The 14648-nt window shown below is 51.2% G+C and overlaps 1 protein-coding gene across 1 annotated transcript in view; it reads left to right on the forward strand.

Moving 5' to 3' along the window:
* The first annotated feature begins 6175 nt into the window (after positions 1-6175).
* PLCH1 (phospholipase C eta 1) overlaps positions 6176-14648 on the forward strand; it is a 45455-nt gene continuing 36982 nt past the window's right edge. The window contains exon 1 of the mRNA XM_058811872.1: positions 6176-6254. Coding sequence (XP_058667855.1) covers positions 6176-6254 — 79 coding nt within the window. The remainder of the gene's footprint in view (positions 6255-14648) is intronic.

Here is a 14648-nt window from a genome sequence, read left to right on the forward strand (position 1 = left end):
TGGCTCCCAGGGAAATCCACAGGACGTGTTCCTGTGCTCCTGCTCTGGCTTGCCCCTTCAGACACCTTTGCTGCCCTCGTGGTGCCAGCACAGCTGTTCTGGCCTCTTGGCACATTTGATTAGGGAACTCGTCTGTCAGAATAATAAACCAAGCTAAAATCTCTGCTTTTGTTCCTCCAGACCAGTTCCTAGAGAAATAAGAAAAGGATCCCATACTGGATGGTTTTATTTTCTATTGCCAAGCATTGTTGATATTTTTTCCATGCTGGTAATGTTTATGGTTAAATATTTGCTGGTCAAAAGGGATTGTAACACTAAGGTTATTTTTTAAGCCTTTTGTTTCATATGAGATGCTTTAACTCTTAAAAGTAGCCATACAATAATGACATAGTTAATACAATAGGTAAGTAAAACTTTATTTTGTAAGTATGAAAATTACATCAATTTGTTGGAAAAAATATCTTTTTGAGTCAGCAGTATGGAACTTCCATCTTGTGTGCCTTGCCTATTCTGCCTGACTCCCATATGTGTAACTTTAGCAATGTTTATGCAAGTTATTTTGAGTGAATGATGATATTTGATTCTGATTGAAGTGGAGATTTGCACAGATGATGTGTGGAACCCTTGGAGCCTGGCTTGTGTGACAATTAAATCTAAATCTGCATGAATTTAGACCGGCTTAAATGCTTAGCAATATTTGGGTGACTGTTGGTGGCTTAGTGGAATAAGAAGCCCAAGACTGCAGATGGGTGGATGCCCCATGGAATATTGTCATATTAGGTTTTTATAATCTCTTCAGATTTGTGCTTTTTAGGTCTAACTATGGCTAAGCTTTTCATCCAAGAATTTCTTTGCTTTGTGGGTACTGTTTCAAAAAACCCAGCCCCTGTTGTGCAGAACTGGTCTCTGAAGTTTGAGAGCTGTTCTACCAGAGTTGTCACTTTGGTTAGAAAGTAAAAACATGGACTGGCAAGTTCCTGTTGGTGGCTACTGATTAACCAGGAGGGAGCCTGCAGTGTATTTTAATAAGGTCCAGGGAAAGGAAGCTGGTGAGGGATGACGTTTCCTGGGTGCGTGTTGTGGTGTGAACAGAAACGCAAACAACCTCTCTCCCTGTGGTCAGTACTGTTATTCCTAATCCCAGTGTAACAAGGGGCTGAGCTCTGGGGCATGTCCTGGAGAAGTGTCTGTGTGCTTGCCCAGGTGCTGAGGCTGATGGCACCTTGGGAAATGATGTACAGCTTGATGGGGAACATTTCTTCATCGAGCTAAGAAACTGTAGGGAAAACCCAGTGATCCCCTGTGGGCAGCCCTCGCTCTGCTCCTGAGGACAGCAAGTGAATCTCTTGCTTATTCTCACACTGAAGATAAAACACTTCACTTCCTCCCTTCTAATACCACTGAAGGTTTGTAGTGAAGCTGAATTGCTTGGGTTTTCAATACCACTTCAGGATTCTCCAGTGGAAGTTCGAAGTGGCATTTGTCCTTTGGTGTTTGCTTTCTGTTTGCAGCGGCTGGGAGGTGGCTGCCCACACGAGATGGTGTCGTCAGAGATGCTGCATGCCCCCACCACCATCCCAGCTGCCACACCAAAGCCCAGCCTTTCTCTCTGGACTCTATTGCTGCTGCTTAGTGCCAGCCAGATGGTCTGTGCTCCCTCCCACACTGAGATCTCTAAAGCTCATCAGAGGGCTCTGGCCATAGCTGGGCCGCCACAGCATCATTTCCATCACAGCATCATTTCCACCACACACTTGGGGTGGCCTTTGTGTGACTCTGAATTGCTCTTCTCATTTCTTACCTTTTTAAAATTAAGATTACTATTTTGTTATACCTTTCCTTTATGTCAATTGGAGAGCCCAGTATCTCTGAACTATTTTTCATGCTAAAATTTGTCATTAATGGGCACAAGCTTCCAAACTCAATAGCCCGCTTAATATTCAGTGTTTTCTGGACTTTCTTTTAATTACCAGGAACATGAACTTTATACACCATTTGGGGCTAAGGAAAGGAATCATTTTTTTATAAGTCATACTTCCCATGTGTGTTCACTGGGTAGATCTGAGCTCTGAAAGTGGAGCTGTGGCTTGGTCTGAGGGAAGTGCCAGTGTCCTGCCAGTGTCCATGCCTGCCCTGCCCTCAGGAGTGATGCCTGCTCCTGGAGCTGTGGTTTGGTCTGCAGGGACAGTGCCGGTGTCCTGCAGCTCTGCCCTGCCCTCAGGAGTGATCCCTGCTCCTGGAGCTGTGGTTTGGTCTGCAGGGACAGTGCCGGTGTCCTGCAGCTCTGCCCTGCCCTCAGGAGTGATGCCTGCTCCTGGAGCTGTGGTTTGGTCTGCAGGGACAGTGCCGGTGTCCTGCAGCTCTGCCCTGCCCTCAGGAGTGATCCCTGCTCCTGGAGCTGTGGTTTGGTCTGCAGGGACAGTGCCGGTGTCCTGCAGCTCTGCCCTGCCCTCAGGAGTGATGCCTGCTCCTGGAGCTGTGGTTTGGTCTGCAGGGACAGTGCCGGTGTCCTGCAGCTCTGCCCTGCCCTCAGGAGTGATCCCTGCTCCTGGAGCTGTGGTTTGGTCTGCAGGGACAGTGCCAGTGTCCATGCCTGCCCTGCCCTCAGGAGTGATGCCTGCTCCTGGAGCTGTGGTTTGGTCTGCAGGGACAGTGCCGGTGTCCTGCAGCTCTGCCCTGCCCTCAGGAGTGATGCCTGCTCCTGGAGCTGTGGTGTGCAGGTACACATTTGGGTTGTGCTGCAGCTCTCCAGAACAGGTCTGTGCTGAGCCTGTCCACCAGCCCGGGCTGAGGAGGTTTCAGAGGGCAGCTCAGCCTGCAGCTGCTGGTGACAGGGCTGTGATTGCTGGAATGAGGGAATCCCCTGCTCCCCTGCACTGCACAGGGGCTTGCTCTGTGTGAGAGGGGAAGCTGCAGAACACAGTGAGACATGAGGGTCAGGCTTTGCTCTTGGGGCTGAGCCTCTTGTGAGAAGCATCTCTGCCAGCCCAGGCAGGGCATGTGCATCCTCTGCTGCATTCACAATGCCTCGCACATTCATTTCCACTGCTTTTAGAATCAAATAACTTCATAGAGCTTGTGTAGAATGAAACATTCCTTGAGAGGAGTTTACCCGCTTTCTGATAACAAAGAGGATCATATCTGTTCATCTCATCTGTATCTGCACTGTTTATTCATGTGTGCACACGTGAATATAAGTTTACTTATAAGTTAACTTATTCCTTGTATCCAACTTTGAGCAATATTTTCTTACTTCTATTAATAACAAGCAATACCAGTTAACTGATACTGCTCAAGTTATTAATGGAAGTATCCTTCCATTAATAACTCTCTTGTAAAGTACAGCTCTGTACAACTAATCAAAGCTCTCTGGAAAAGTGTCTCTCATGGAACACAGTGCTCAAAGCACAAAAATAAGGCAGCTGACAGGTTTAATGGAAATGAATCAGCTGAAATAGCAGATGCAGCTCTCTCAAGGTGCTGTGTTTCTGCACAGCACATAATGGACACCTTGCTCAGCTTCCAGATTAATTCACTTTATCCAGATACAAATAGGTGGATTCCTGACACGCTGCACTAGCATCTCTGCTCTCAGGTGGTGAAGCACCAACTGTTTTACCTTTTGGAATGAATGTGGCAGGCTCAGGGCTGAACCTGCAGGAATTTGCTTATTGTGAAAATGATACCCCAAGCTGAGAAACCTGCAGAGTGGAAAAGTGAGGAGTGTTTTCAACTCTCTCTGAATTGGCTGCTTTATCAAGCTGGTTTTGAACTCAGATTTATATCTCGTCAGGATTTTGGTAACTTTTTGCCAAAATAGTTTTGCTGTTGCAGTCCTAATTAAACTAATTATGTACTTATGGACACTTTTTACTCTAATAATTTGTTCTACATGTATAAAATAAGTGATACAGGGACAGCCTGCATTTTAGTCAGCGGCATAGACAGAATGTTCTTTTTCTCCTGTATTGAAATGATGCAAATTTGTATACAGTTAAGTTCCTAAGCGTGTGTTCCTTTGAAACGATGGTATTTGGCCCAAGTGTGGGGTTGGTTGGGATTTTTTTTGCTGTTTTTTTGTACCGTAGGGTAAGGCATGATCTTGGCTGGGCGCTCCTGGAACCTTGTAAAGCAAATAACTTTGAGCACTATCCAAAGAACTGCTGGTGTTTCTCGGGAAGGTTTTCTTGTGGGATGTTTGTGTCAGCTGATGCAACCCCTTGGGGAGCCTGCCTTCATCCCCGATGTGCCCGGGAGAACCTTTGTTCCGCGGGGCCACCGTGGTGTGGGAGAACCCTTTGTGCCAGAACAAAGGAGGATTGTGTCAGCCGGCCGTGAGAGGGAGGGGAGGGGGCTCAGGGGCTCTTTCAGAGGCACTGCAGGGCGGTATGGACAGCCACAGTTCCCTGTAAATCTCCCTGAGATACGGGCGAGATCTTATCTCTGTGTGGGAGATAAGATCTGCTGCTATTGTGTGCAAATTCTTGGGGGTGAATATTTGATATGGTTTCCTTAATTAAAGCACCGTGCCTCTTGGCCTCCTGTAGCCTAAAGCGAAAAGCCAGGCTGTAGGCTGGACTGTGGTGTTATTCCTGTGCTTTGAAGGTAACTAACAGCTTGTGCCTTGCTGCGTAAAGCAGGGTGGCCCTAGTGCAGGCTCTAAGGAAAGCTGCTGGGTGGCGAGGGTGAAAGAGCAGGGACTGTGGAAGATGAAGCCTGGCAGGGGTAGTGGGTACTGCTGCTTGGGCTCCAAAGTTGGGAAAACATGCCTTTAGTGTAAACAAGACACGGTCCATACGCAAAACACACCCTCGGTGGAGCCTGGGGACGTTTTAGGATGGAGCAAAGCACACACAGGTGTTTGTGGCTCCCACCTGCAGCAGAGCACCCAGCCCATCCCATCCCTGCTGTTCCTGCGTGGTGTCACACTGGGGCTGCCCTGTGGGTCTCTCTGGCTCTCAAATCAGCATCAGCATTGACACTGAGGCTGCACGGGGACAGGGGAAATGTTCTCCAGGTCCTTCTGTTCCCTTGCTAGCTGGCTGCACCCCAGGAATGGACTGTGGCTAAATTGGTCGCTAAGGATCAGAGGAGTCCTGTTGGCTGGGATTTCAGGTTATTTGTTGTCCTTGTTGTTTTGAATGAAATGGATCTGTGTCCCTTCATGTGCTGTGGGGCTGCATTTGGGGGTGGCTTTGTTACTAAGGGCCCCTGGCAGTGGTTTAGTGAGGAGATTTGGGTGGCAGTGTCCTCACATCCTGCTAGAATTGCTCGGATAAAGACAGTTGGGGTTGTTTGTGCCAAGTGTGGGTGAGCAAGCAGCTGGGTTGACCAGAGTGAAGGTGGGAGGGAGATAAAATGGGAGACCTAAGTGGGCTTGTAACAGGAAGGGGTGTCTGGATTGCTGAAACCAGAACCTGAACTTCATAAAATAGCAAAGGGAGAAGGAGGATCCAGTGAAAGGATTTGGTGTCAGGACAGGAGATTAGGAATTCCATGGCTTCAAAGAAGTATGAAATGCTGGTGTGTCTGCCTGCAGCCGTCAGTGTTAATTTTGGGTGGCTGATGTAAGTGCTCCTCCCCAGGCTCAAGCTGCCCGTCCATGGGCGATTTCAGAGTGCCTCAGGCCAATGTCAGCCAAGGGCAAGGGCACAGGGCCCTGTGTCCTCATAACTCTGCTCTGGTCTCAAAGTCAGGGGGTGATTACCTCTGAGTCACCTCTTTAATTACTGTAACCTTCACTTGGGGAGGATTTATAGTCCTGTGGTGTGGGATGTGTCTGTAGCCTGTTAAATATGGGACAGCATCACTGAATGGATTAAATTGATCGTGTCTCCAGGCCCCACAGTGGCCTGGGCTGGCTCGGGGGGTGGTGACAGAGGTGCCCATTGCTCCCTGCAGCACCCGGGGAGGTGCTGGCTGGTGGCACCAGCGCAGCACAGCTCTGCCTCCATCCAGGTGATGTGTCCGTGGGGATGGACGCGTTTGGAGAGTGAAGAACTTCCTTTGTTGTCATCTTTGTGTGAAGCTGATGGAACGTTTTGCATGAAGGGCTCAAATAACTACGGCGGCAGCAGGAGTTGGGGACATTGTTTGTAAATTAAGCCCCAGTTACCCATTCCCGTTTCCCTTGCAGGGTCAGAGCCTTTGATGGTGAGCGGGGAGCTGCCTCACGATGAGTTACTGGAGTCTGGATAAGAAGAGCAGCCTGCAGTACTGCCGGCACTTCCTAGCGGACAACGGCGTGTTCCACGGTGAGTTCGGTTACTCTGCATTCGGCTCTCGGTGTTTCCTGCAGTTACGGTTACTCTGCATTCGGCTCTCGGTGTTTCCTGCTGCCGGCGGTGCCCGACATTCTGTATGCCCGGGGTATCTCCTGGGGACGCTGCTCCGGGCAGAGCGGGGCCGAGCCCCGGCCGTGCCCGCTCCGCTCGGGGGGCGCTCGGGGCGTGCGGGACCCCCGGCAGCGACGGGGGAACGGCGGGGCTGCGGCGGCACCGCCAGGGGGCGCTCCGGGACCGCCGCCCCCGGTACCGGCTCCGATCGATGTGCCCCGGCCCGACCGATCCCCCCGGTACCGGCTCCGCCCGATGGCCCCCGGCCCGACCGATCCCCCCGGTACCGGCTCCGACCGATCCCCCCGGTACCGGTTCCGACCGATCCCCCCGGTACCGGTTCCGCCCGATGGCCCCCGGCCCGACCGATCCCTCCGGTACCGGCTCGGGCCGATGGCCCCCGGCCCTACCGATCCCCCCGGTACCGGCTCTGACCGATGGCCCCTGGCCCGACCGATCCCCCCGGTACCGGCTCTGGCCGCCGCCCCCGGTACCGGCTCTGACCGATGGCTCTGGTACCGGCTCCGATCAATGTCCCCCGGTCCGACCGATGTCCCCGGTACCGGGCCCGACCGGTCTCCCCCGGGCCTGCCGGGGCTGGGCCTGACCGATTCCCCCGGTACCACCGATCTCCTCTGGTGTGGCCGGGGCTGAGTGCCCCGATCCCCCTCGGGGCTGCCCAGCTGGTTCTGCCAGCGTCGGACCGTCCCCCCCGTCGCCCCGACCCCTCCGGGGCTGGATCCGACCGATTCCACCGGGTCCCACCGATATCCCCCGCGGCGAGGTCTGACCGACCCCCCGGTGCCACCGATCCCCCACACCTTGTATTCTTTATTCCCTTTGAGGTCAGTAATTAAACCCCATCACCGGGGCAGATTTATGGCACTATTAATAACAGAGGCATGGAATGGCTTTGAATTAAAGATAGAAATGCTCGTCTCATTCAAAGCAAAGGTGATTTTTTTTTTCCCTAGAGAGCATACAGCTCCATTTTCAGTGTGTTTGTCAGGACTGGAGAGGTTTGCAGCCCGCTGTAAAACAAACTGTATCTGCATTTTTGTCACTGTGGTTATGTCACCATTGATGAAGTTAATGGCTTAGTGAGAGAATTAATCATTTGTCAGTCTGTGAATCTTCCTAATGAAAGCCGGCTCTCAGAGAGAGCCCCATTTTTCCCTGTACTGTTTTTTCCTTGCCCACGAGCACTTCTAGTCCTATTTGGGACACCAGAAGAATGTTAATAACTTTCTGTAAGTAAGTCTGACAGTGGTGTTGTCACATTAATTCATGTGTGTGCTGCACTTGGGACTTGTGTTAGAGGGAGAGTGCTGTCATCTCCAGGCAGAACCACTCTGCTTCTCCAATGAAATGAATTTGTTCCTGGCATTTATCAGGCCACTCGTGTGGTCCCACTGGTTTTGGTGGGATCATGTTCCTTCAGGGCTCCCTCTGACCTTGTGGAAGGGACGTGCTCACCCCGGTGCCCCTGGGCACTGTGGCAGTGTTTTGGTGGATGCCTGTTAATCCCTGCTCCCTGCACCAGTGTGGGACTGGAGCAGGCACAGGGGTGTGGATTTGCAGCTCTGCCACTCCAGATCAGTGGAAGAGGAGCCTGGTCCATGCCCTGAGGCCTGAGGTGTGTTTCAGCTCAGAGCAGCACCTCACCTTTATCCTGCTAATGGTGCACTGGCTGGATAATGATCCATCACACAGAGTCCAGCAATCCATGAACAGCTATTGAGGGATGAGTCTGCAAAGTGATAATCATCTGCAGCCCAGGGCATAATTAGCAGGAATCCTAGACCAGAAAGATTTCATGGCCTAATTTATCTGTCTTTGATTGATGATCAGAAAAGATTAACTATTTTTCCCTCACAGAATCCATCAGGGCTTCCCATTTGTCTCCTTTAACCTAAGCAAGACGCTGCAGGACAGTTCCTTTCCCTGTGAGTGTATGGAGGGGCTGAATTCCCCCTGGACAGTGACAGAGGTGACAGCATGGGTAAGGATGTGTGCATGTCCCAGGAATTAGTGTGTTTTTCTGGAGCTCCAGAGAGGCTGGGCTCCTCCAGGGCTGTGCTGGTAATTCAGGCTGCTCACATTAACCGAGTGCACCCTCCCTGGGAGCAGTGGGGCAGTCAGTGGCACCAGGGCTGTCTGGAGTGATTGTCTGGAACTGAACCTGTGAGCTGGAGGAACTGCAGCACCTTGGGGCAGCCCAGGTAAAAACACCCCACAGGACCAGTTGGTGTTCTCAAAAACCACAGGAGGATCTTTAGGAGAACTGGAAGTGTCTGCAGAGGTGCACAAGAGATGCACTGGCTGTGCTCATCTCTGGTGTTTTCTTCACACCCTTGTGGCACCTGCATTAGTTTAAGCACCTGAGCAGATGGGGTTCCATTTGTTCACCTCCTGCTGAGGAGTTCAAAGGCAAGAACTCATGGACTGCATTAATAAAAATGCTTAAGCTCTATTGGGAGTGGTTTAATTGTTTAATGTAAAAAACCAAACACCCAAAAGACCACCAATGAAACCCCAAACAAAACCAAACCTCCCCAGTAAAACCAAAAGGAAAAAAGGCTCAGCTTGCAGCAGAAGCAGCTGGCTGAGCCTGCAGCCCTGTTGCAGTGCAGTGCCCCTGCAGAATCCCATTAGTGTGGGATGTCACATCCCTGGAAGTGTTCGAGGCTGGAGGGGCTTGGAGCCCCCTGGGGCAGTGGAAGGTGCCCCTGCCCATGCAGGGGTGGAACAAGGTGAGTTTAGGGTCCCTTCCAAGCCAAAGCACTCTGGTTCTGTGATCAGCTGAAGGAGGATGAAATTTTGAGCACTCAGTAAGGTGAAGGTGTTGGTGCCACAAGGCCCAGCCCAATGCAGTTCTGGGCAGCCGAGTTTGAGCAGGGGGAGCTCAGGAACAGGGAGAAGGTACAGAAGGGAAGCTGAGATAAGTCAGGCTTGTTTAGTTTGGAAATCAAAGATTTAGAGGGAATGTGACTGCTGGCTCTGAGTGCATTGCAAAGGGAAAGCTCAGAGAGGAAAAGGCTTATTTGAGCTGATGGGGGAAGTTGGCACCAGAGCAAGTTGAAAATTGCCCACAAGTGTATGGAACAGGCCCAGGAAAAACTAAGATATTTTGAGTGAGAGATCGACAGGTTTTGGGAAAATTGTTACAGCATTGTATTTGTAACAGCTCTTACATTGTATTTGTTACAGCTCTTGCTCTGAAGCTGTAAATGTGATTAGCAGGCAATGTATTGACTAGTGGGAAATGAGGCTGGCAAACTATCTGTGGTCCCATTCACTCCCTGTGTCCAGTGAACATCAGCTACAAGCAGCAGAGCTCCCATTCCATTCAGGAGGTGCTGCTGGCCATGGATCAGGCTGCTCTCTGCTGGGTTTAAGGGTGCTTTGGGACACTTGCATGCTGTTACACAAGCAGTATTGGTACACAGCTGTGGGGCTTTCCACGGGCTCTGGTGGGTTGTCTTTAAATAATGACTGAGATTCGTGTGTGCAATGAAGTACTGGGTGCATCCACATCGCCTAAGGCTCTCTCATAATTTTATAATTTTATTAAGAAAAGCTGCTAATGGCTGCATTTGCAGGATATTAAAATTCTTATCTGTTTATGTCTGAAATTTTTGGTTGCAGAAGTGGAGGTTGCTGCTGTGCCTTGTACTCTGGGGAGTCTTATCTGCCCAGAAGCAAAAATGTCAGTTTTCTTCAGCAACAGCAGCAGTGAGATACAGCAGTGTGTGTGCACACAGAGAATAACAGACCAGAGACAGGGGCTGGGGTGAGCTGTTTTAGCAGTTTCTGCAGAACAGAGAAGACAGGCAATTAGAATGTTTGGAATAGCCTTGAGGATTTGATGAACTCACTTTCATTTCCTTCCTCTTGTGAGCAGTTCCAAAATACAAAGTACAGCATCCCTCTAGGCTTGGAAGGAGAGATTTATTTTTTTTTTTATTTTTGCAGGGGTTTTAAGCTGTAACTGTGCATCATGTTTTGTTTGTTTGCTGGCAGTAACAATGTAGGAATGGCTGTGCTGTCAGAGCAAACATCCATTTAACTTTGCTGCTCGATGGTCGGGGCTAGAAATACAAAGGGAAAAAACCCAAAGTGTACAGAGCAGCCCTTCCTGTGGCTCCCAGTGCCTCCCAGTCAGCAAGGCAAGTACTTCCCCAGCCAAAACTGCATCTAGGTAATTCCTATTTTTTCATTGCACCTGATATTTTTTATTTTTTTCCATAAGATATTTGGAATTCGTTTGTGCTTGTGGCCATCTGTGGGAATTAACCCCCTCCAAAAGTTGTGGTGTTTGGTGTGGACCCTCTGGCTGGATGGAGCAGGTTGTGTTTCACCTTGGGAAGGGAATTCCCTGGGAGGTGTGAGTGGGTCTGAGCCTGACAGGTGACCATGGAAGGTCCTTAAATTGTGTTGGGCACATCCTGGTGCCTTTGGCTGTCCAACACCCTGATGAGGAAACCACGGAGAGCCCGTCCTTGCTGCAGTGGCCTCAGACTTCGTGCCCAATGAGAACAGAAAATGCCTTCTGTTGTCCTTTTTTATGCAGTCAAATGGCCTATTTTGGTTATTGGAGCACAAGAGTTTTGGGGGAGCAGTCCCGGAGCTTCGCCAGATTGCACAAATCCTTCAGGCCTGATGTTTGCTATGGGCAGTGCTCTATAATTAGCTCTGCCTGAGCCTCGTGCAGGGCTGGGGGCACAGCTACAGATGCCAGCTGTGGGCTGCAGGGCTCAGCCTTTTATCTGCTTCAGAATGGTGCTGGGAAAGCAGAACGAGTGCAGGAACTTGGGTTTGGGCTCATGTTCTGATTTATGTGAAATATCCACAATCCATTCCTTGGGACAAACAGATGTAAATGGAATTGTTTTTGCAAGAAGAGCATTAAGGAATTAATGTATTCAAGTCCACTGAGGTTTAAAAAGGGCCTGAAGTGCCTGAAGAAACTCTCTCTGCTTTGTTCAAGAGCTGTGTCTGTCTCTGCATCTGTTAATGAAAGGTGGAGTCTCATGTGGGATCTGTCTCCAGACAGTATTTCAGGTCCTTGTGTTCCAATGCCAATGCCAAGTATTTTTCTCCTTTCATTTTTCTGTGTTTCTCAGCTTTCCATAGAACCATGTCTTCATTAACGATAAATGAGTTGATAAAAGCTTTAATCTGATAAAAATGACAAGTTTTCTGTACAGCTGATACAAAGTTTTATTCACTGCTGGCTGACTTTTCACAAGGAGATTGTCTCACAGTTCAGATCTAAGATTACACTTGGAAGATGATTATGAAGATGTTGTTATCTCCTTATTTCATTATCTATTCCCTGTAAGAGGTGTTAGTTCCCTAATCAGCTTTCCTTGCTCTTTAGCAGAATTAGGCTTTGTGCTGGTTTCCAGCTATTTTGACAGTGATAAAGGAAAACCCAATGAGCTAGAAAATGAACCTTCCTCTGATGCTGTAATTTCCAAACTGTTAGTTAAATCATATTCTCATTTATTGGAAAATGGATATTTTTGCAGTAGAACTTGCAGGGCTGTGTCTCCGTGCAGTAATCTGAGCCTTGTGAGGTGTGGGCAGGAAACCCAAGTGGGAAAAGCAGGTGTGGAGGTGAGGCTGTTCCTGTTCCTGCCAGCCCTCACCTGGGACTGTGCAGCACCCCCAGGACAGCAGCGATGGCTGGAAAGATCTTGTGTTACAGTGACCATTGATGTCAATCAGCTACAGGCAAAGGGAAGTGGGTTCTTTGTTCAGAAACTTGTTTGTCACCATCACGTCTGGGACTGCTGGAACGGTGTGAGCCGTGGCCCTGCAGAGCATTCCCAGCAGGACAATGAGCCCGTGAGCAAGGAAAAGCCAAACCAACCGTCAGGGCTTGGGATTCAGCGCAAAACCTGGCTTGACACTGAGGAGTTGTCATGGGGATTGATTTTGGAGGTTTTTTTGAAGTTGGATAAACCTACAGGTCTTATACCATTTGGCATCTGTCAACTAAATTACATAACATCTTCATTTGTTTGCTGTAATGTGCTTCTAACCTACATAACATGTTTGAATTTCTAAAGACATGTAGCATTTAGGCATGTCTGGTTTTAAAAAGAAGCTTATTTTGGAGACAAAATAATGAAGAGTGTATTGGTGATTGCGTAAGGTTTCTTACAGAGCAGCTGTGGCATTAAAGGTGCTTGTGTGTAGCTTGTATTATAATTAACAGAACAGTAGGAGTGTGAGTAATTTGCATTTAACACATTATCAAGTGCAATCTGATATATCAATAATTAAACTGTACAGCAGTGACAGTTTATTTTTTGTTGTTGAACTGCATAATTTCAATGCACTGGTAACTGTCTAGAGGCACCACAGTGGTGGTTTCAGCCATGAACGTGGTGGGCTGAGAACCAGAGCTGGGGTAACGCCGTGGCCACCCCATTTCCCTTGCTCTGCCTGGCAGTGGGTGACACTCCCTCCTCAGAGTGGGACTTGTGCCACCTCCTGACAGTGCCACCAGAGCCACAGCTGAGCAGCCAAGAGATCCTGCAGCGGGTCTGGGGTCTCGATTCACGTTCCAGGGTGCTGGACATGGTCCATGGATACCCACAGAGTGCTGAGCTCTGTCGTGGGGGCTGTGGGAAGGCTCTCTGTGCTACCAACAGCTATGAAATGATGATTTCTCAGGAGGTAAAACATGTCAGCTCCACTTGGATTTTGTCTCCCATCCCACTGAAGTTCTGCAGGCATGTGGAACTATGAGAGGTGGTTTTTTGAGTGGTTTTTATTTGTTTTCCTCCTCTGTCACGTTGTCTGTCGTGTAACTTTTTCCTGGCCTGTGCTTGACAAAGTCTCTTTTATTGCTGTCACAGTGTTTAGGAATACAGCTGGGAATTCCTTTGGTGTGCTGATGTAAATGTCACAGTGGAAGAGCCAGCTGAAGAGGGAAAGAATTAGAAAATGCAATAAATGAAGGATGTGAAGCACTGTATGTGGAGCTGACTTCATTCTTGCTGTGCTTTCCAGCCCTGTGGGCTCTGTTGTAAGGAAGTGCGGTTTATGCAAGTCTGAATGCTCCTGCCCATTGTTCCACTTTGCCTGATTTCAGGAGCACTGGGATGCCTTAAACCAGCCCAGGATTTCTCCAGGGGCACGGGGGGTTTCTGTAGCTGCTGGCAGAGCCGGTGCTCAGCCCCTCCCGGGGCACTCCTGCTCCTCGTTCCTTGCCTTGCTCAGGGATGCACAGCCCGACCCGAGCGCATTTGTGCCGCAGCCGGCCTGTCCCTGCAGGGTGGCTGTTCCCGGAGTTGGGGACAGTGGGACAGCGGCAGCAGGAGGGGCACGGAGCCGGGGCAAAGGCCACAAAGGTGCTGGGGGTTTCTCCCCTCCGGCTGCAGATGCGGGGGTTACTCGGGAGCGGGCTCGGGTTTCCCCTCCCGCATTCAGCCTGCGTCACTCCGCCGCTCCCGAGCCGGAGCGTGGTAATTCCTGCCCGCCCCTCGCCCCGCTGCCCGCGGGAGTCCCTGCGCTGCCCGGGGCCGGCCGCGCTCCGAGCCCGGAGCGCCTGCGGAGCCCGGAGCGCCTGCGGAGCCCGGAGCCCTTTGCGGAGCCCGGAGCCCTTTGCGGAGCCCGGAGCCCTTTGCGGTGCCCGGAGCCCTTTGCGGTGCCCGGAGCCCTTTGCGGTGCCCGGAGCCCTTTGCGGTGCCCGGAGCGCCTTGCGGAGCCCGGAGCGCCTGCGGAGCCCGGAGCCCTTTGCGGTGCCCGGAGCCCTTTGCGGAGCCCGGAGCCCTTTGCGGTGCCCGGAGCCCTTTGCGGTGCCCGGAGCGCCTTGCGGAGCCCGGAGCGCCTGCGGAGCCCGGAGCCCTTTGCAGAGCCCGGAGCCCTCTCGGTGCCCGGAGTGCCTGCGGTGCCCCGAGCGTGCCGTGCCCGGCGCTGTGCGCGGAGCCCGGAGCCCCTTGTGAGCCCGGAGCGTGCCGTGCCCGGCGCTGGGTGCGGTGCCCGGAGCGTGCCGTGCCCGGCGCTGGGTGCGGGGATGCCGGAGCAGCGCCGCCCCGCAGCCGCGGCACGGGCAGACCCTGCCGGCTCCCGCGCAGCCCGCGCTCCCCCAGCGTGAGCCGAGTGACCGCCTCTCCCCTCTGGATCTGTGCTGTGGATCGCCGAGGTCTCCTCGCTCATCCTGAGGAGCGGCGCTCGGCTGTGCTTCCAAGGATTGCTTGGCTTTGAAGGCGTGAAGATCAAACTGAGCCTTTCCCGAAGGGAGAATTTCCATTCTGCTTGCCAATAATGCCCGAGTTACAAATTTAATGGCAGACC

The sequence above is a fragment of the Ammospiza caudacuta genome, chromosome 11 (genome assembly GCF_027887145.1).
Source record: "Ammospiza caudacuta isolate bAmmCau1 chromosome 11, bAmmCau1.pri, whole genome shotgun sequence".
NCBI classification, from domain to species: Eukaryota; Metazoa; Chordata; class Aves; order Passeriformes; family Passerellidae; genus Ammospiza; species Ammospiza caudacuta.